This window comes from Tupaia chinensis, unplaced genomic scaffold (assembly GCF_000334495.1).
Source record: "Tupaia chinensis unplaced genomic scaffold, TupChi_1.0 Scaffold146177_1, whole genome shotgun sequence".
NCBI lineage: Eukaryota > Metazoa > Chordata > Mammalia > Scandentia > Tupaiidae > Tupaia > Tupaia belangeri.
In genome coordinates, this window is record NW_006206032.1 from 2,079,503 (window position 1) to 2,101,774 (window position 22,272).

The window sequence follows — 22,272 nt, forward strand, 5'->3', positions numbered from 1 at the left end:
AGACAAACAGCAAAAAAAGAAACAAAAACAAATCTATCTGGAAATTCACAATGAGACAATGTAGTTGTGAATATACAGACACAATGAAAGCATTTTTTATCTGCTTTTCAATTCCAGTAGTATTAAGAATATTAGCCAATCTACTGATTCTATACTTACTTAATGAATTCTTTTTCATGTTTTTTTTCTCCCTAACTAGACTAAAAGCTCCTTAGAAGCAGAACAACTCCACTGTTACTAACCTACCACAAATAGAGAATCCTTTATTTTAATGTTTTACAACATCTTCCAGAAACTATAAAAATAAATGATAAATAATAAACCTGATAAAAGAACATTAAGGAAGAAAGGAACGAAGCAATCGAGAATTGTTTATGAACTGAAAAAGAAACCAGGCAGTGTTATGGCAGTAACACAACAGGGCCACATAAAAGAAAGGTCCTGAATTCACATCCCAGGACCTCCTTGGGTAATCTCATGCCTATGGCTGGCTGCGGCTAGTGCTGGCCTAAAACATGAGGACCCTGTTGAGAGTGCCTGTCTGTCTGCCTTCCTCTCATGGAAGAAATAAATAAAAATAAAAACTGAAATAACATTCAATATTATATAAGAAAGGTTCAAAGAATTTAATATCATAAGAATTTGCATTTTTTTTAAAAATCATTTAAAAATTTAGTATCATGAAATTTCCTACCTGAAATGCCAGGACTTGAAGGATTTGATAAAGGTTTAGAACCTTCTGAAGATGGTTCTATTCCTTTAGAAAGAGATCCATCCACTAATATATCAGCTTCATCAATATCGTCACAGGTTCCTCCAATTTGGAGAAAATGAAGCTCACCACCTACAGTGTAGTAAAATTCCATCAACATAGATACATAACCATTCAAATACAACATAACCTAGTTAAGAAGTTTAATTTATCTTAATATCTCATGATAGGCAAATAAAGCTATCAAAATGACATATCTCCAAGAATTGAGAAATTCAATTGCCATGAAAATTCAAACTGAAAAAGCATTTTAATGAAGAAAATGACAAATACATAAACATACATGAATGTGTATTTATCCAGTACTTACATTGTAGAAGACATTACTTAAAGTGTTTTAATTAATTCACTTAATCTTCACCAAAAACCCATGAGGTAAGGAGTATTACTATGGCTATTTTACAAATGAGGAAACTGATACACTAGCTCTATTGGGATTCACAGCCCAATCTCTTATTCCCTGAAGTAACAAAACTGAATATATCTTTTGAAGTACTCAAATGAAAGTACATCCCACTTCCAGTGTTCACATCTCTGTCACAAGAAAAAACTGACAGCAAACTTAGCAAATATTTAGGACCAGAAAAATAATAATAATAATAGATGACAGTATATTCTAACAAGAACATTTGAAGATTCACTAGCGGCATGACAAAAGGATGATGATAAATTCCCTTTCTCTTTCTGAAAAGCAACCACTATATAAAGCTGGACACAACTGCCATTTGACCAGACAAGTCATGAAAACCAGCACATTCATTGCTATTTCAGAAGTGACGGCTCATTTGACTTGGAGAACTTTCCATTAAAAATGGTTATTTTAGTGAGAAACAAGAAAATCTGCTACCTGTGGTCATGATCTTATGTGGGACCAGCAGAGCACCAGGCACACCAGGAATCTAACACACAATTACGAGACGAGAAGTTCAGGAGGGCCTGGTAAACTCTCCCTATAGCCCATATTGATCGGGCTGTATACTTGTGTGGGCCCGACCAAAGGAGGACCAAAGCATCAGCAGCACAACCACAGCCAATTAAGCTAAATGTGCAAAAGAGACTTGAAAGGTCACAACAGAAAATAAAATCCAGGGCACACTTGAACTTTTTCTTACTGGCAAAAAGAAACTGAGTAGAACTCAGCAATTTTCAGCCAGATACTAAGCTATGCTGACACAGAGCAACAAACAGAAAACAAAACTAAAAATTTTTTTTTTTAATTTTTAATTGAAAAAAAAACCAGAAAAAAAGGGCCAGTTAGATGGCGAAACAAGGTAGCTGGATCCGACAAAGTCAGCTGCACTTAAGAGTCCTAGCCCCAGTGGCTTGAAAAACACACTGGGAACATGTGCATACGTACCCAAAATACCAAGAGGAGAGTGGAGGAAAAGGGACTGCAGCATCGTCATCCCTCTTAGGGGGTACTTTCTGACTCCCCCTCCATCCCTCTCTGGAGAGCACACACACTCTACGTTTAAACAACAACAGAAAGGCGAGACACAGCAAATGCACCTTGCCAAAAGAAACACATTTCACAGATTTACTCAGGTAAACTATAAAATAAACAAAGTTACAACAAAAGGAAACAACTACTAAAGAGGCGTAAGGGAGAATCTGCATCCAGATTTTCTGTAATATTTTTTTAAATGTCAAATAATAAAATATTATGAGGCCACCACATAGCTGGTATGAGTCAGGGACACAGTGGCTTAAACTCAGGCATGCTCAAAATCCCAAGAGGAGAGGAGAATGGAGAAGCGATGACCATGAGGCCATCTCCCCTGGGGAGTATGATATCTGGTTTTTTGTCTGTCTTTCCAGTCAACACATGCTCCCTTATAGCAAAATTTTCTCTTTAAAAATTTAATTAATTAATTAAATATTACAATACATGAAAAGAGTGACACAAGTTCAAGATTAAAAAATAAATAAATAAATAAATGGGAAAATGCTGAGCGCCACATAAGTCATATTTAGCAAAGACTTTTAAAAAGCTACAGTACGGGAACCAGCAGTTAGCATAATGGCTATGTCGCTGGACTCCCACATAGTCGACCGCGGTTCGCGTCCCGGACCCGGTGGCTTAAAACTCACGCCGGGTGAGTGTGCGTGCGTGCCCAAGATCCCGAGAGGAGAATGGAGGAGAAGGGATTGCAGCGTGACCATCCCCCCTGGGGGGTGATTTCTCACTTTCTGCCTCTATGTTGGCGAGGCAACACACCCTATTGGGAAAAAATTTTAAAAAAAAAAAAAAAAAAAAAAGCTACTGTAGGAGCTGGCAGGTGGCAAGATGGAAGATGGTTGTAGTTCTGAACTCCCACATGGCCAACCAAGGTTCAAGTCCCAGACCTGGTGACCTAAGAAATCACAACAAATAAATAGCTAAGTAAATAAATATTTAAAGGGGAAAGGGCTGGCAGATGGCATGGTGGATAAAGCCCCTTGATTCCCACATGACCAACCATGGTTCAAGTCCTAGACCTGGAGACTTGCTTTCTCACTTTCCCTTTCTTTTTCTCTCTTTCTCTCTCTCTGTCTCTTCCCTCTCCCCCCCACCGTGTCTCTCTGGTCAAATTTTTAAAAATAATAATAATAAATGGAATTAAATAAATAATTCTCTTTTTTTAGAAAAGTGAGAGCAGGTCAGCAAGTAGTATGATGGTTAGGGCACTGGACACCAGCATGGCTGACCACAGTTCTGGTCCAGGACCTGCCAGCAGGCTTTCTCACTTTCCCTCTCTCTGGTGAGTGTACATGCCCCATGGCAAATTAAAATAAACAAAATTAAATAAGTATTTTTTACAATAAGCTATAGTAGGTATATATAGAACAAGAGGAAATCAGGTATAGAGAATAATAGGAAAGGTAGTACATAACTCAAGAAAGAAAATTTTTAAAAAAGAATAATTTTAGAGTTGAAAAATAACAGAAATAGAAATTCAATAGAGATCATAGTAGATTTGAAATGGGAGAAGAAGGAGCCAGTGAAATAAAGCTAGATCAACAGAAAGTAATACATCTGAATAACAGAAGGAAAAGTTGTGTTTCTGTTTTTTGTTTTTAATTATAAGAGTCCCAGCCGAGGTGGCACAAGCTTGAGCGGTGTTGCTGTGTGGTGCTGGAGACCATTTGGGAATGCTCTGGGTCTGCTTCTCAAGTCTATCTCAACAGGCCTGACCCAGGATGGCTGCAGGCCTGGGGAAGGACAACAGCATGGAGACACTGTTGAGGTTGCCCTCCCTCACTCCCTCTGCCTCTCCCTCTCTTACACATGAAGGAAATGAATAAACAAAAATGTCTGAAAATGCATAGAATCTTAGAGACCTGAGGGATGGATCAAATACAAGAAAATACTTGTAATGGGAATTCCACAGAAAGGGAAAAAATTAGAAATAAGAAAAAAAAAACTTTCTAAATTTGACAGAAAACATTACAACACAAATCCACTCAGTTCAATGAATCTCAAGTAGGATAAAGACAAAGCGATACACACATACATACAAGCTGTTGAGAAACAAATGTAAAGTGAACATTGTGAAAACAGCAAGATAAAAATGACTCAACAGGGAACCAACAGTTAGCATAATGGCTATGTCACTGGATTCCCACGTAGTCGACCACGATTCGCGGTCCGGACCTGGTGGCTTAGAACTCACGCCAGGCGCGTGTGCGTGCATGCCCAAGATCCCCAGAGGAGAGTGGAGGAGAAGGGATTGCGGCATGACCATCCCTCCTGGGGGGTGATTTCTCACTTTCTGTCTCTATGTCTCTGTCTGGCGAGTACACACACCCTATAGCAAAAAACTCTCAAAAAAAAAAAAAGACTCAACAGACACAGAAACAATAAAATGAACTCATTACTTCTCAGAAACAATGGCGGCCAGAGGCACTGGAATGACATTCAAGGCACAGAAAAGGAGTCAGCTACCTGGCACAGAGGCAATGCCCCACTCAAAAGAAGCTGGATTCAACAGGGTAACCTCGGTTTGAATCCCAAGCCCAGTCGGCCTGAAACATACCAGGCATGCTAAGATATAACAGCCTGGAGGACTAGAGGAAGAGTATCCTCATGTGCACAAACCCCATGAAGGTTGCTCATTTTCTCTCTCTCTCCTCTTGTTCTCACAAGCACACACACATGTTCTATCATGAACAAATTAAACAAATTCAAAGCATAGAGAGAAACTGCCAGTCAATGGCAAAAGCAATAATTAAAAAGAAACATATACAACAACAAAGACAGCCTTCATAAAAAATAGTTTGGAAAAGTAAAAGTGGATGTCTATAACCTGCAACAAGCAAAATTCTCCAAGAGAATTAAATTTCTAGAAGTACCACATTGCAATACTCAGAATGTCCAAATCTCTCTTTTTTCTTTTTTTTTTTTTTTTTTTTTTTTTTTGTGTTGGGGGGGGGTTTTGTCTTGGCACGTGCGCTTGCCAGATAGAGAGAAACAGAGACAGAAAGCGAGAAAGCACCCCCCTCCGGGAGGATGGGCACGTCACAATCCCTTCCCCTCCATTCTCCTCTCAGGATCTTGGACACACACACACACACACACACACACACACACACACGCATGCCTGGCCTGAGTTTAAGCCACAGGGTCCAGGATTCAAACCACAGTTAACTACATGGGAGTCCAGTGACACTGCCATTACACCAACTGCTGGTCCCAAACACCCCAATCTCAACAAAAAATTACAAAGCACTCAAAGAAATAGCAGAGTATGGCCCATTCACAGGGAAAAAAAAGCAAATTTAAGAGAAACCATCCCTGAAAAATCCCAATGTCAGAATTCCTAAAGATGTTAAATCAACTCTCTTTGATGTGGTCAGTTAAAGAGAACAATAGAGGGGGACCAGCAGTTAGCGTAATGGCTATGTCTCTGGACTCCCATGTAGTCGACTAGGTTTGCATCCCGGACCCAGTGGCTTAAAACTCATGCAGGGCGCGTGTGTGTGCATGCCCAAGATCCCGAGAGGAGAATGGAGGAGAAGGGATTGAAGCGTGGCCATCCCCCCTGGGGAGTGATTTCTCTCTATCTCTCTGTCTCTGTCTGTCTGGCGAGCGCAAGCGCCCTATAGCAAAAACCTCTCCAAAAAAAAAAGAGAGAGAGAATAGAGAAAGATTAAAGGAAAACAGGGAAGTAATGGATGAACATAAGATTATCACTAAAAGGCCAAATCAAGCTTTTTCACAATTAAAATCTGTTGTGCATCAAAAGACACTACTAAGATGGTAAAAAAAGAAGACCCACAGAGAAGAAGAAAGTATTTAGAAGTCACACCTTTACTATACTGAACACATAAACAACTCTTAAAACTCCACAAAAAATTAAATAACCCATTTTAAAGTGCACAAAGAACATAAGACATTCCTCCAAAGAAGAAATTAAAATGACCAATAAACACATTTAAAAATGTTCAGTATCACTAATCAGTTGAGAAATGCATATCAAAACCTCAATGAGACACTTTGACATCCATTAGAATGGCTATTATCTCTCTCTCTCTCTCTCTCTTACATACACACACACACACACACACACACACACACACACACAATCTGCAAGTGTGGGCCAGGATATAGACAACTTAGGCCCCTGGGCCTAAGGGTAGCATAGCAATAAAGTGTGAGTTATGAGATGGACCCAGATAAGAAGGTTCCGCGTTCACATATGAAACCTCCCTGAGTAAGCTAGGCAAACAGGTGCCCATAGTCAGGGCTAGCTGAGGCTGGGGACAGATCAAGATCCTGCTGAGGATGCTATCCCTCTCTGTCTCTCTTGCTCATAAAATAAGTAAAAAACAAACAAATTTGGATATGTCTGAATTGCTTATGAAAATGTAAAATAGTGCAGCCTCTGTGGCCAATCATTTGTTGATTCCTAAAAAGTTGAATATAGGCCCAGTCGTGTGGTATAATGGTAGCACAGTGCTCTACAAAATTAGGGTTTGTTCTTGGGGTGACCCATATACACCAAGCATACATGCATGCCCATGATCCTGGTGGGCTGAAAGGGAGAGATAGTCAGCAGAGTGAGACTCTACTGAGAGTATTTGTCTTTCTCTGTTTCTCTCTTATGAAAGAAATAAATTTCAAAGTAAAAAAAATCAAATATAGAAATAGCATATAACCCAGTAATTCCACTCACAGACACAGTCCCAAGAGGAATTTAAAACAGGGCCATGTAAAGGAGCAACAGTAATAATACAATTGAACACGCACAACAAAAGTCCTAGGTTCACATGACAGAACCTCCCTGAGCACAGGGTGCACACACGTGCCCATGATCCAGGTTGACTGAAACTGGAGGTAGACTCGACATCAACAGTCTGCTTAGGGTATCTTCCTCTCTGTCTCTGGTGAAAATAAAAAACTTAAAATAAAAATTGAGCAGCCAGCAGGTGGTGCAATGTTTAAGGCACTGAACTTCCATGTGGTCAAACACGGTTCAAGTCCTGGACCCGGAGGCTTGAAACACACTGGGTGTGTGTGCACGCATGCCCAAAATCCCAAGAGAATGGAGAAGGGATCGTGGCATGGCCAAACCTTCTGTGGGATGATTTCTCGCTTTCTGTCTCTGTTTTTCTCTGTCTAATATGCACACGCCCCTACAGCAAAAATCTCTATTAAAAAAAAAAAAAGTTGAAAACTAGAACTCAGATACTTAAACAGTAGTTACAGTAGCAATTTTCAGAATAACCAGAAGGTGCGTATGTCCATCTACAGATGAACAGATATACAAAATGTGCTTATATATACAATGGAATATTACTTGGTCATTAAAAGAAATTAAGATCTGATACATACATCATAATGAACCTAGAAAATACAGTAAGTAAAAGAAACAAGACAAAAAAAAATTATGATTCCATTTACTCATAAATGAGGTATCTACAATAGGCAACATCATGGAGCCAAAAAATAGAAGAAAGTTTTCCCAGGTAATGGAGTAGTGGTAGAAAGACATACTGCTTAATGCGTACAGAGTTTCTGCACAGGATGATTGATGAAAAAGTTCTGGACATGCACAGGGATAGTTAAAGAACACTATGAATTTACTAATGGCCACTATATTATATATTATAAAATGGTAAACTTCATTACAAGTATTTTAGCACGTTTTTTTAAAGGCAAGAGAAATTATTTTTAAAAAAATTTTTTTTAAGCAACTGAACTCTTAGGATATATTCTATGGAGCCTCTTAGATATGTAAACACAGGAACCGACACAAGATATGTATGGCAGCAGACTTCTCCCTCCCACCCAGAAGGGACATGCACTTGCCAGAGACAGATAGAGAAGGAGAGGAAAATGCAACCCCAACTGGGTGTGGTCATGCCACAATCCTTTCTCCTCCATTTCTTCATCCTTTCAGGATTTGTGGAATGCACACACACCCATTTGGCATGTTTTCCACGTGCCAGAGCTGGGATTAAAACCATGCAGTCAACCTTCTGAGATCCAGGGCCCTGGGACCAGTCCATAACAGAGTTCTCAAAGTTTTTAAAAACAAAACAAAACAAAAAGCTGGAAATAATCCAGATGCCCACTCACAGAAAAATAGATGAATCATTTCTAGGTTTTTACAGTGTAGAGTACTATGCACAAGTGAAAATTAAATGATCTACAGGACCAGCAACAAAATTATTAGTAATCTTAAAATCATAATAACACAGGGGAAAAGCAAGTGTCCAAAACCTACTTAAACTTTGATACCTTTTCTGTAAAGCACAAAAACGAACTCAACAATGCGCAGTTAAAATATTCATAAGTATAAAACCAATTTTCATTTCAAAAGGAAGATAAGGGGCCAGCACGTGGAGTGATGATTAAGGCACTGGACTACCACATGACAAACAGAGGTTCAAGTCCCAGACCCAGGGGCTTGAAAAATCATGCCAGTGCATGTGCGTGCATGCATACCCAAAATCTCAAAAAGAGAATAGAGGACAAGGGATTACAGCATGGCCATCCCCACTGAGGCATAATTTCTCACTTTCCTTCTCGTTCTCTACCTGGCAAATCCATGCACTGCACGGTAAAACCTTAAAAAAAAAAAATTCCAACATGGAAGAGAAAAAGTTATTCTGAGTAATAGTTATCTCTGCTAGAAGAGCAGAGTATGGAAGAGGGGTATCAGTAAATGCAAGGTATCAGTACTTATCCAGTTCTTGTTTAGCTAGAAGATTATAAACATTACTAATAAATTATTCTGTACTAATGTTATATAAATGTTTTTCAAATCAACAGAAAAATTAAAATGGTACACTTAAAATATTCATTCAATACAAAAGAATGCAGTAAAGGAATAACAAAAAAATACTTTAAAATGAAACGACTATTTAAAAATCACAATGATTTATACAAATGCAACCATTACAACAATTACATTAAATGTGAACCAATTCAAATTAAAAAGGCAGAGGTTATCAAACTCCATATGAACCAGATCCTGCTGTATGCTGTCTATGAGAGAGCCACCGTAGATTCAAAATTACAAACTGCTTGCAAGTAAAAGTATAGGGGGACAAAAATGATGCAAACTGTAACCAACAGAGCTTGACTAACATTGTTAATATGAGTATGGCACAAAACAGAGATGAAGGGGACTATGTCATAATGAAAGAAGGTTAATGCATCAGGAAAATATAACAATTATAAGAGAGCCCCAAGCAAAACAAGTAAAACAAATACTGACAGTATCGAAAGGAAAAATAAATAGTTCAACACAAAAGAGCTGGCGAGTACAACACTCTCTAAAATGATAGAACAATTTGATATAAGATGAGAAAATAAGACTTAAAACATTCTATCAACAATGTAGAACAAGTGAAATTTACAGAACAGTCTATCCAATGACTATACAACACAAATTCTTTTCAAGTGCACATGCAACATTCTCCACATAAACCACATACTGGGTCATAAAATGGCCTCAAGAAATGTAAAAACACTGGCATCATAAAAAGTATATTATCTGACAACAGTGGAATTAAATTAGAGATCCTAAACAAAAAGAAATCTAGGGAGGAACCAGCAGATGGCACAGCAGTTACATCACTGGACTCCGACATGGCTCACCTGCAGTTTGAAACCCAGACCTCCTGGCTTTAAAATGACACCAGGCGCGGGGACCAGCAGTTAGCGTAATGGCTATGTCACTAGCCTCCCATGTAGTCGACCACGGTTCGCATCCCGGACCCGGCGGCTTAAACTCACGCCAGGCGTGTGTGCATACATGCCCAAGATCCCAAGAGGAGAATGAAGGAGAAGGGATTGCGGCGTGGCCATCCTCCCTGCAGGGTGATTTCTCGCTTTCTGTCTCTCTGTCTCTCTCTCTCTGTCTGGCGAACACACGCGCCCTATAGCAAAAACCTCTAAAAAAAAAAATGACACCAGGTGCGTGTGTATGCATGCCCAAGATACTGAGAGGAGAATGGAGAAGTGACTGTGGAGTGGCACAGTCTCCCCCCTGGGTATGGGGGAGTGGATGAATTCTCACTCTCCCTCTCACTGTCTGTCTGTCTCTTTGGCAAGCATACCCACCCAAAGGCAAAAAAGAAAAAAAACTCAAAAAAAGAAAAACACACATATTTGTTTGACTGTTGGGTCAAACAAAAAATCACAAGAAAAAATAAAACACATTTTGAGATAAAAGAAAGGAAAAACACAAGATATTAATATTTATCAATATTTAGGAGATATAGCTCACAAAGTGCTTCCAAGGGAAACCAGAGTTTTTGTTTATTTGTTTGATTGTTTTGAGAGATTTTTTTTGCTATAGGACACTTGCACTCGCTGGAGAGACAAGAGAGAGAAGACAGACAGAAAGTGAAAAATCACCCCCCTTCTCTTCCATGCTCTCTCGGGATTTTGGGCATGCATGCACACATGTCCAGTGTGAGTTTTAACCGGCCAGGTCCAGGACTAGAACCTCAGCCGACTATGTGGGAATCCAGCAACGTAACCATTTCACCATCTGCTGGTCCCAAAATTTATACTTTTAAAGTGTCATTATCAGATAAGGTGTCAAATCAATGGAGGAGAAGGGACTGTGACAGGGTCATTACCCCTGGGGGGTGACTGCTTACTCTCCATGCCGAATGCACGCGCACCCTAGGGAAAGCAAGAAAAATAAAGTCATGTAGGCCAGAAGTTTATATTGTCAAAAAGAATAAATGAAACTGATAAACCTTTAGGCAGACTGATCAGGAAAAAAAGAGAGAAGGTAAGACCAGCAGTTGGCGTAATGGCTATGTCACTGGACTCCCATGTAGCTGACCGCAGTTTGAGTCCTAGACCCAGTGGCTTAAACTCACGCAGGGCGCGTGAGCATGTGTGCCCAAGATCCCAAGAAGAGAATGGAGGAGAAGGGATTATGGCGTGGCTATCCTCCCGGGGGGTGATTTCTCACTTTCTGTCTCTGTCTTTCTGGCGAGCGCATGCGCCCTATAGCAAAAACCTCTCCAAAAAAAAAAAGAGAGAGAGGTGTAAATCATCAGTATCAAAATGGAAACAATGACATCACTGAAGTGTCTACAGATACTAAAAGGATTGTACGTGGAACCAGAAGATGGCATAATGGCTACATTGCTAGACCCCCCTCCCATGTAGTCACGTCTGACTTTTTAAAAATAATTATTAATTTATTTAATTCCATTTGTTATTATTATTTTTTTAATTTGACCAGAGAGAGACTGAGGGAGAGAGAAAGGGAAAGTGAGAAAGCAAGCCGTCAGGTCCAAGACTCGAATCGCAATCAGCCATGAGGAAATCCAGAGCCTTTAACCACAATGCCACCTGCTGGCCCCCTGACATGCTTTTTAAAAATATATGGGGACCATATATTGCATAATGCTTATGTCACTTGATTCCCTCATAGTCAATCACAGTTCAAGCCCCAGACCCAGTGGCTTAACACTCACACCAGGTGCGTGTGTGTGTGCATGTCCATGATCCCGAGAGGAGAATGCAGGAGAAGAGACTGTGGCATGGTCCTTCTCCCGGGGGGGGGGGGGGGGGGGGAGTCTACTTTTCTGTCTCTCTGTCTCTGTCTCTCCAGCAAGCGTACACACCCTATAGCAAAAATCTCTCTTAAAAAAGAAAAAATCACACATGTTACTACCTAATCTGTAAATACATATCCATCTGGGGGCAGCAGATTAAAGTGCTTTTGTAACAGTATGGCAGTATAGAGTAACTTAAGGTATTCTGCTGACAGACTGCCAAGGTTTGAACACTAGTACCACTCTATTAGCTCTGTGATATAAGAAAATTATTTAATCTCTCTTTCCTTCAGTTTCCTTATCTACAAAATTGAGAAAATAGTATATACTTCATAAAGTTGGTATGATGACTAAATATATGAAAGGAGGTAGAGTTCCTGCAACAATGAACTGGCACATTTGACTGAAAATTCAAATTATCTTTGATGCCACATAGTATTTAAATGTTTGAACTTTTCAACTATAAATCAAAGTCCTATTAGTCTAAAATAATTCTGTATTGCTAGCTTTTAAAATTAATTTAGTTGTGAGACTGGCAGGTGGCATGGTCATTGAGGGCACTGTACTCCCCCAGGGCCGACTACAGTTCAAGACCTAGACCTGGCAACTTGCATTCAAACGTTCGCTCTCTCGCGCTCTCTCTCTCTCTCTCTCTCTCTCTCTCTCTGTCCCTCGCTCGCCAAAATTAAATAAATAAATAAGAATAAAATGAGATAAACTAATTCTTTTCATAAAAATCTCCTTAAACACACCCAAATCTATGTCGCTGGACTCTCACATAGTCGACTGCGGTTCGCGTCCCAGACCCGGTGGCTTAAAACTCACGCTGGGCGTGTGTGCGTGCGTGCCCGAGATCCCAAGGGGAGAATGGAGGAAAAGGGATTGCGGCGTGACTATCCCCCCTGGGGGGTGATTTCTCGCTTTCTGTCTCTCTGTCTCTCTCTGTCTGTCTGGCGAGCGCATGTGCCCTATAGCGAAAACCTCTCCAAAAAAAAATTAATCTAGTTGCATTTTGATATTATTTAAATTTTGTTTCACTGTTATGTTTACTAGATGTAGACTGAACAAGGTAATCTGAACATTACATTAACTATTATTCTCTCTGACTAAATACTTAAAATCTCTTTAAGGAGAGAAAAAAACTCAGGGTTAATTCCTAGAGAGGCACAGTTGAAAAGTACATGTAATTCTTCTCAAACCTCAATTCCTCTTCTGACTCTTGGTGATAGTCACCTAGGTTTCAAATGTCTCCTGGAGGTAATTTCCTAATAATTATTAATAGGACTAATCACTTTGCTTGACTCTCACCAATCCTTTTTAAAAACCGCTTTATCTCCCTAACTTAAAATGTATATGGAGGCCAGTAAGTGGCATACTGGTTAAGGTGCTAGATTTCAACGTGGCTGACTACAGTTCAAGACCTGAACATGGCAGCTTGCTTTCTCACTTTTTCTTCCTTTCTCCTTGTCTTTCTCTGGTCAGCACACGTGTCCTCTAGCAGATTTTAAAATAATAATAAATAAAATAACTATTTTTAAAAAGCTATCTAAAGGAACCAGTGGTTAGCATAATGGCTATGTCACTGAACTCCTACGTGGCCGAACGCAGTTCAAGTCCCGGACCTGGTGGCTTAAACTCATGCCAGGCACGTGCGCATGTGTACCCAAGATCCCGAGAGGAGAATGAAGGAGAAGGAATTGCAGCATGGCTATTCCCCGAGGGGCGTGATTTCTCGCTTTCTGTCTCTCTGTCTTTCTGCCGAGTGCACGCGCCCTATAACAAAAACCTCTCAAAAAAAAAAAAGCTATCTAAAAAAAGTATGCAAAGAATTGTACACTAATGTTAGCGTTACTGCACACTAACGGTACTGTCATTCTGTAAGGCCCTGAGATATTGCAAAATTGATACACTAGTAGCCAAAGGTTAGCAACAGAATAGACAGAAATAACAATTATTACTATAAGTATTTTTATTTCAGGATAAAGCCAGGACCAATATCTGTGGCTGAAACTTTCAATATACTTTTTCATTTAACTTCAACATGCTTGGGAAATAGGCCTTCTTAATCCTAGTTTATATGTAAAGGAACTCATCACTAAAGTTAAAGTAACTTGTCCAAGGTTACAAATCTGAACAGATGCAGAGTCAGGACTCACAGAAACAATAGCAGATTATTTTCTTGAGTGTAAAACAGAGCATATACTATCTGACAAACTTTATTAACTTATTTACAACAGGAATCTTTACCTAAGACAGTAGAAAAAGGTTTTAAGAAAAATTAAAGCAGTAGGAAGATTTGCCACTTAATTATGAAAAGACTAATTCCTCTATATCTAAATGGATCTAAAACTCAAATGAATGCCACGTACGTGGCTGCTTTAAGATTTACAAGAGAAGCAAACAAACAGCTTACCTTTGGTGCATGCACACAGCCTGTCTGTGCCCGAGCAGTAAATGACAGAAACAAATGTGTCCTGTTCCTCAGTGCCCTCCTTTTTGGGAGGTTCCACTTTGGCCAAAATTTCAAAGTTTGAAAGATCTAATATTTTTACATATCCTCCCTGAGTGGTTATTACCAGATGTCCAAGAGTAGAAATGTCAGACTTTCTCTCTCTCTCCATGCCATTCTTAGAGGATAACTGCATTTCCTCAACAGGTTCCTCACAGTCATCCTCTCGATTATCCAAAATATCTGGCGGAAGCAAAATGAGCGAGGTAATTGTGTCCTGGGGATCTTTGATATGTTGAATTTTTATTGGCTCCTCTTCTAAAGTCACTATCCGAGTGGCATAATTCATCTTATAAAGTACTAAATATCCACCACTAACATTCCTCTGCTCAGGCTGAATGATCAAAGGAGTCTGTACATCTGCTGGTGATTCATGATGGATTACACTAATATTTGCACCATTCACTACAGCAAGATTTGATTCCAGCTCACCTTTCCGTCTATTACATAGTGCAGAGTTTAATTTATTTAAATTATTCAAGGCCTCGACTTGATTTATTGCACTCAAGGATTCAACAGGGCATGTCCGCAGTCCTACCAACAAATGAATTCCATCTGCACAAGGAGTTATTGAGTCTATACAGAGATTCTCCTCCTCGGCAAACTTTGGCAGCCTCAAGCACTGAACCAAAGTCCCAGGCTTGGGAAACACAGAGTTCCACTTCTCAGAATCTGGAGAGGTAAGGTTGGCTGCTGCATCTGCAAATTGCTGAATATAAGTCACAGGAGGGTCCTGCAACAACAACTGTTCCTGACTATCCAGCTCCATTTCAATAATCTGAGGAACAGTAAAACCATCATCATGCAAACTTTTACTCATAATATTGTTCATCTGTGAAAAGATTTTTCCTGCTTTTTCATCAGATTCCTTGATGCTATAAAGAAGCAAAACAGGTAAAGTCCTCCTTACTAGAGGAGAATTGAGTTCTGAATTAGTGCAGGATTCATTGTCAGTTGACCCTTGTTCTGATATATTTTCGCCCTGAGTTCTGCTTAAACCATCCAGTGACCTGTGAGAATTACTGCTAATTGGTGAGGTAGCAGGAGACTTATATGTTAATAAACCTCCAGCTAATAAACATGGGAAGGGAATGTTGTGTTGTTCCTGGTGCTTTTCTTTTGTCTTTTCACTCTTAGAGTTTGTTAAACAAGGATTTGCCCCAAGTTCTTCAAGATCCTTAACAGTGTCTTCAAGCACATTTGCAACAATCTCCCACTGAAGTTTTTCTGGCTGTTGGAGAACGCTGAGTGCTGTTATATCAAGGCTGACTTCCATGGCTTCTTTCTGCGATGTATGCCCTTTGAAGAGACAATATTCATTAGATATGGGCTTATAAAGGTAAATAATACTCTGTGATTTTATTTTAATTCATCCAAACGGTACATTATGATGACATACGCAGATTTTTTAAAACTTTTCCTATAGGGCACATGCGCTCACTCGAGAGACCTGCAGGAGAGGAGAGGAGCAAGACACATCACCCCCAGAGAGGCTGGCCAAGAACAATCCTTTCTACTCCATTATCCTACAGGAATTTTGGTCATGCAAACTGGCATGTTTCTCAAGCAATAGGTATTTAACAATAGACTGGAACCCAGCAGTAGGCCACGTGAAATCCAGCGACCACGACCACGCAACCTACTGGCCCACACATAAGTAGAAATTCTTAAAAAAAAAGAGAGATTTTTGCTAAAGGGTGCATGTGCTCTCTGGAGAGACGGACAGAAACAGAAAACAAGAAATCATCTCCTGGAGTGATGGTCACACCACAATCCCTTCTCTTCCATTCTCCTCTTGGGATTCTGGGCACACACACACACACACACACACACACACCCAGCATGAGTTTTAAGCCACAGGTACCGGGACTTGAATTACAGTAGACTGCATTGGAGTCCAGTAATGTAACCACTACTCCATCTTTTGGTCCCCATAAGTAGAATTATAAAGTAGTTCAAAAAAAAAATTTAATTAGGGCCAGCCATGTGATCTAGTAATTAAGGGAGCAGGATCCTACTGGGATTTGAAACCCTGGCTCAGCATCTTGAAAAACACTGGGTGGGGGGAACAGCAGTTAGCATAATGGCTATGTCGCTGGACTCCTATGTAGTTGACCGCGGTTCATGTCCCGGACCCAGTGGCTTAAAACTCACACCAGGCGCATGTGCGTGCATGCCCAAGATCCCAAGAGAAGAATGGAAGAGAAGGGAAGGCAGCGTGGCCATTCCCCCTAGGGGGTGATTTCTCGCTTTCTATCTATCTCTGTCTGGTGAGCGCATGCGCCCTATAGCAAAAACTAGCAGAACAGAAAAATGGAGCAGAAAGAATTGCAATGTGACCAGATCCCATTGCAGGGGGGTTACCCCCACCCACCCCCTGCCCCGCTCTGGTAAAGAGTACATGCGCCCTGGTGTGAAAAAAAAAAAAAAAAAAAGTTAGTAAATCTGAGATGAACCTACTCAGAAAAACTACAAAGGTATTTGAAGATCTCAAAATTATTTTCAGTTCAGAATATATTCTTTAGTAATTTGTGACCAAAACCTCTTTTTAAAAACAAAATTAGGAGATGAGGCCCACTATAGTCACATGCACTGTATGCTGCTGCTTGGCAAGCTGAGGTCACAGGGAAGCCCACCCCTAAAAAACTGTGTAAGGTGGTACACACCTATACTCCCCACTATTTGAAGGCTGATTCAAGAGAACCATGTACTTTTAGCTAGCATAGGCAACAAAACAAAGCCCTGTCTGAAAGAGTTAGGCATGGTGGCATGCACCTATGGTCACACAGCTACTCAGGAGGCTGATGCAGGAGAAACATAACAAAATGAGACTCTCTCTAAAGCAGTGCATATGCACATGCGTGCATGTGCAAACACAAACCCCACAAAAAATAGATTAAAGAGTTAAAGTATTAAGATATTGATTCATTACTTTAAATTATATCAAAACAATAGCATTTATGGGACAAGCAGATGGCCTGGAGGTTAAGTCGGCTGGATCCCCACATGGCCCCGCTGGGCAGTTGAAGTCCCAGATTCAGTGGCTTAAAAAATACACTGGAAGCAAGTACGTGCATGCCCAAAATCCTAAAAGGAGATTGGAGAAGGGATTGCGACTTTGACATTCCCCTCTGGGGGTGATTTTTTACATGCCCTTCCCCTCTCAGATGTCTACATTTTAATTCTTCTAGTTGTTATTGTCAAAGGCCAAGTGTATATGCAGGTAGGAGTTGCCAAAGTGGAGATATAGTTACACTATAATCTTCTTTCCTTCATTTCTCCATCATGAGGAGCCTAGGCAATGCCCACAGTGTTTGTCAAGCTGCCAGGGCCAGGATGAGAACGACATGAGCCATGTGGGATCTAATCCCCAAAGCACAGGTATTAACTGTTGGGCTACAGGACTGGCCCTGTGCTTCAATTCTAAGCCAAAAGAAAATACCAATTTAATTCATGTGTTTGTCATTTATGCACTTTGCAGAATATCCATGAAATTTTACTGTAATCTTAAATCCCATTATTTCATCATTGAGAAAGTCATAACTTTTCTTCTCTCTCCACCTTGCTCATTATTAGTAGACTATCATAATATGCAAGCTAACTTCAACATGATCTTAGAGAAAAGAGTAACTATAAAAAAAAAGTTCCCAATGTTTGTCATTTTAAAATGAAATGTGTCTTCTATATTATCTGCTAAATGTTAGTTCGTTTAAAGTCAGACAATTATTGGGAAAGTCATGACGTATTCTTGCATGTTTTCCTATGCAAAAGTACATCATGACTTCCCTGACGATCCAATATATATTATTATCCTTAGAGAATATTTTTCTATTGGGTATTCTTTAAGCTATCCCCCCTACAAAGAGTACAAAGGTCATTTCTAAGTCTCAACTGTCTAAACATGTGACCTTTGTCTACACAAAACCCAACTATCAATGTCAATGAACACCCAAATCAATTACTGTCTCTGAACGGAAAACCTTCACCAATCTGTATCAGTCAGGCAGCAATAATATTAGCAACAGTAATGGGAAGACCACTCTAAATGGTCTGTGAAATAAAAAAATTTATACACACACACACACACACACACACACACATATGAAAATGTCTTTTTAATTTACATAGGAACAGCACAAAAGATCTTCTGGACTGTGGGCACTCAAGCACTACCACTGCAGCATAAAGCCAACCCAGTGCCTATAATTTTATACTTTAAGATCTATTTCCTATTCACCCATTTTCTTTTGGAATAAAGAGCTTTAATTTAAATGTTACTTTTATTTGAAAGAATATACTATACAAATAAACACATTCTCAATTTCCTAACATATGTGACAAAGATTTACTATAATAACCACTTTAATTCCTTAGTACCAGTTAAACTATAATTATGGAGCACTATGTACATACTATTAATTCAAGATCTCTGACATTTTTTTCTGCGTGTACTAATGAAAATTTTACATTATCTAAGTAATTTATAATTAAGTGGTATTTAGTTTTACCTAGAACTGTATAAATCCAAGAACTTAAAAAATATTTATTATGTAACTTTTCACATACCTGTCACAGAATCTGATCTGGAATGCTCTTCACTGTCTGAATCCTCCAGTAAATCATCACTTAAATGAAAAGACACAGTAAAAACTACTTAAATTTCAAAAAACATACACATCAAATGAAAAAGCAAAGAAAAAAGTTTAAAGTTAAAAACCATTCCTGGGGCCAGCAGGTGGTATAGTGGTTAAGGCGCTGGACTCCTATATGGCCAACCACAGTTCAAGTCCTAGATTTGGTGGCCTGAAACAACTACCAGGGAGTGATTTCTCACTTTCTCTCTCACTGTCTCTCTCTTTCTGGCAAGCACATGCACCCAATGGAAAAAAACTTTAATTTCTTCTTTTTAAGTTAAAAAAAAAAAACACTGCCACAGGGCTAGCAGGTGACATGACAGTTAAGGTACTGAACTCCCACGTGGCCAACCACAGTCTGAATCGCAGACCCAGTGGCTTAAAAGGCTTGAAATGGGACCAGTAGTTAGCATAATGACTATGTTGCTGAACTCCCATGTAGTCGACTCTGGTTCGAGTCCCAGACCCAGTGGCTTAAACTCACACCGGGCGCTTGTGTATGCGTGCCCAAGATCCCGAGAGGAGAATGAAGGAGAAGGGATTGCAGTGTGGCCATGCCCCCCTGGGGGGGGTGATTTCTCACTTTCTGTCTCTCTGTCTTTCTGGTGAGCACACACTCCCTATAGCAAAAACTTCTTCCAAAAAAAAAGCCTTGAAAATCACACCAGGCACATGTGTATGCATGCCCAAAATCCTGAGAGGAGACTGGAGGAGAAGAGATTACAGTCTGGCCATCCCCACACAGGAAGTAATTTCTCACTTTCCCTCTGCCTGTCTCTCTCTGGTGAGCACACCCACCAGGTAACAAAAATTAAAACAAACCACTGCTACACATCTCAAATATAAGCAACATACAAAATTATTAAAATTATTTTACATAAAATATATAGTTTGAGGTCACAATTTATTGACAATGCTAAAACTGAATCACTTTAGAAACAAGCAGATGGCATAATGGTTACATCACTGGACTCCCACATAGTCGACCTCAGTCTGAGTCCCAGACCTATCAGCTTGAAACTCACACTAGACACATGTGCGTACATGCCCAAAATACCAAGAGAATGGAGGAGAAGAGATTGTGGTGTGGCCATCGCCCCTGGGGGTGATTTCTCACTTTCTGTTTTTCTATCTCTCTGTCTCTCCAGTGAGAGCATGTTTCCTATAGCAAAAATCTCTCTGAAGAAATTCATTTTTTTAATTAAATCACTTTAGATGATTAAATAAATATCTACCTTGTGAAAGGTAGGGCTTGTGAAAAATCTCTAAGAATCTGTAATAACATCTGAAGGGGTGTGAAGACTACTAGATGAGTGAGTACAGTTTTGTCAGCTAAGAAGATAAAAGAGAGCAACAGCTAATAAAATCAAGTATAAGCTTGCAGTAGTAAAAGTTTAGTGACTATCCTCCCAATGAACTCAAGAAATACTCTAAACCAAAAAGAATACTTGTCTAAACACCTGGATGTACCTGTATTCTCCCCCACACACATTTGGTTGCATTTTGTTTGTTTGGGAGGGACTGGTAAGAACTCCTTGACATGCAGAAAAGCCACTGCAGCTCAGAAGATAGTCAGCACAAGACAGCAATCTCGTTCTTTGCTTTTTACTCAGATGGCAAAGAAACTGTCAGCTCTCCTCTGTGCATCTAGGTTTGCCCTATATCTCTTCACTGTTAACATCTAAGAATTACAGAGACTCTTAACAGTATTAGGCTCAATCTGTGCTGCCACTCAGTACATACAGACAATACTTTCTAAAATTCTGATTACCTCACTACCAAAAATTTAAAGATGCCTCTTACAGAAAGAAAAAGCAATTCTTCCTTTTGAAACAATATACTAAAATTACATCTGAAATGCACAAGCATTTACATGGGGTTTTTTTATGTATTATAAGTTGGTAATTTCCACTAAAATGCATAAGAATACTATACACAAATGTTTGAAATTTGCAGAGGAAGAAGTTGTGTAGATATTTTTAACAAAGTTCTTGTGTTTAGTTTTCTCCAATGATAACTGTCCATAAACCAATTTAGGGCTATAATTCAAAACAAAACAAAAAAGTTTAAGATCAATTGATAATAGCTTACTAATTATTTTTACTAATTATTATTTTAATAATAAAAAATTTTTCATTAATAAAATTTTACTTGTTATTGAAAACTGCATGCCACCAACAGGGCTGTGAAGTAAAAACTGTACTTTATGGAAGCATTCATTCTGACTCCCTAAAAATACAGCCAATGTTGATGTGTGATCCTAAACCAGTTTAGAATCACACTGCCAGAGATTCTTAGGAAGTGGGTGAAGTGGAATTATACTTTGACTCTCCTGCCCTCAGAGAGATCAGATGCAGTCATAAAAAATCAGGACCCTGCCAGGAAAAGTGAATGAAGAGAATCCATACAGCAAACCAAAATGGTTTGATAGCTATATGCCTCAGTTCACTGCTGACTACTAACATACTGTTATCAATAACTAGGTCCATCTGCCTTGCTTCAGGTCATTTGATCATAACTTCAGGTGCTAATGAAAAAAGGGAAACTCGGGGCAGGCAGGTGGCGTGGTGGTTGACGGTACTGAACTCCCACATGGCTGACTGTGGTTCGAGTCCCAGACCTGGTGACTTGCTTCCTCATTCTCGCTCTCTCTCTCGCTGTCCCTCTCTGGTCAAATTAAACTAAATAAATGAAGATAAATATCTCTTTAACAAAAAAAAAAGAAAAAGAAAAAAAGGGAAACTAAAATCACTTAGTTCAAATAGTCTATGAAAAAATTTAGTATAAAGTAAAATTATAAATCTTATCCAAGGACTTCATTTCACTGTTTATACTTTATGTTTCAATGTGACAATTATTTCCAAATGACAATGATTGAGAAAGAAAATTAAGTTTTTTTTTTTTTTTTTGAGAGGTTTTTGCTATAGGGTGCGTGCGCTTGCCAGACAGAGAGAGAGACAGAGAGACAGAAAGCGAGAAATCACCCCCCAGGGCGGATGGCCACGCCGCAATCTCTTCACCTCCATTCTTGTCTCGGGATCTTGGGCACACACACACGCGCCTGGCGTGAGTTTAAGCCACTGGGTCCAGGACTCGAACCACGGTCGACTACGTAGGAGTCCAGCGACATAGCCATTACGCTAACTGCTGGTCCCAAAAATTAAGTTGTTTTTAGACAACACCATTTAAGTGAAAATTTTCCTTCCGAAATCACACAACTTTTAAGTTTCTATCTAAATTTTATTCTATAATCTCTGTCTCTCCTCCATTCCTCTCTTCTGCTACAGGGAACATACACTAGCAGGAGAGAGACACAGAGAGAGGAAAAAGAAGTGAAGTCAGAA

General features: G+C 39.5%; 1 protein-coding gene across 1 annotated transcript in view; it reads right to left on the reverse strand.

Moving 5' to 3' along the window:
• The window catches only part of BIRC6 (baculoviral IAP repeat containing 6), a 266,821-nt gene that overhangs the window by 185,874 nt on the left and 58,675 nt on the right, over positions 1-22,272 (reverse strand). The window contains exons 10-12 of the mRNA XM_006168813.3: positions 18,861-18,919; positions 14,199-15,593; positions 695-844 (exon numbers count right to left, since the gene is read on the reverse strand). Coding sequence (XP_006168875.1) covers positions 695-844; positions 14,199-15,593; positions 18,861-18,919 — 1,604 coding nt within the window. The remainder of the gene's footprint in view (positions 1-694; positions 845-14,198; positions 15,594-18,860; positions 18,920-22,272) is intronic.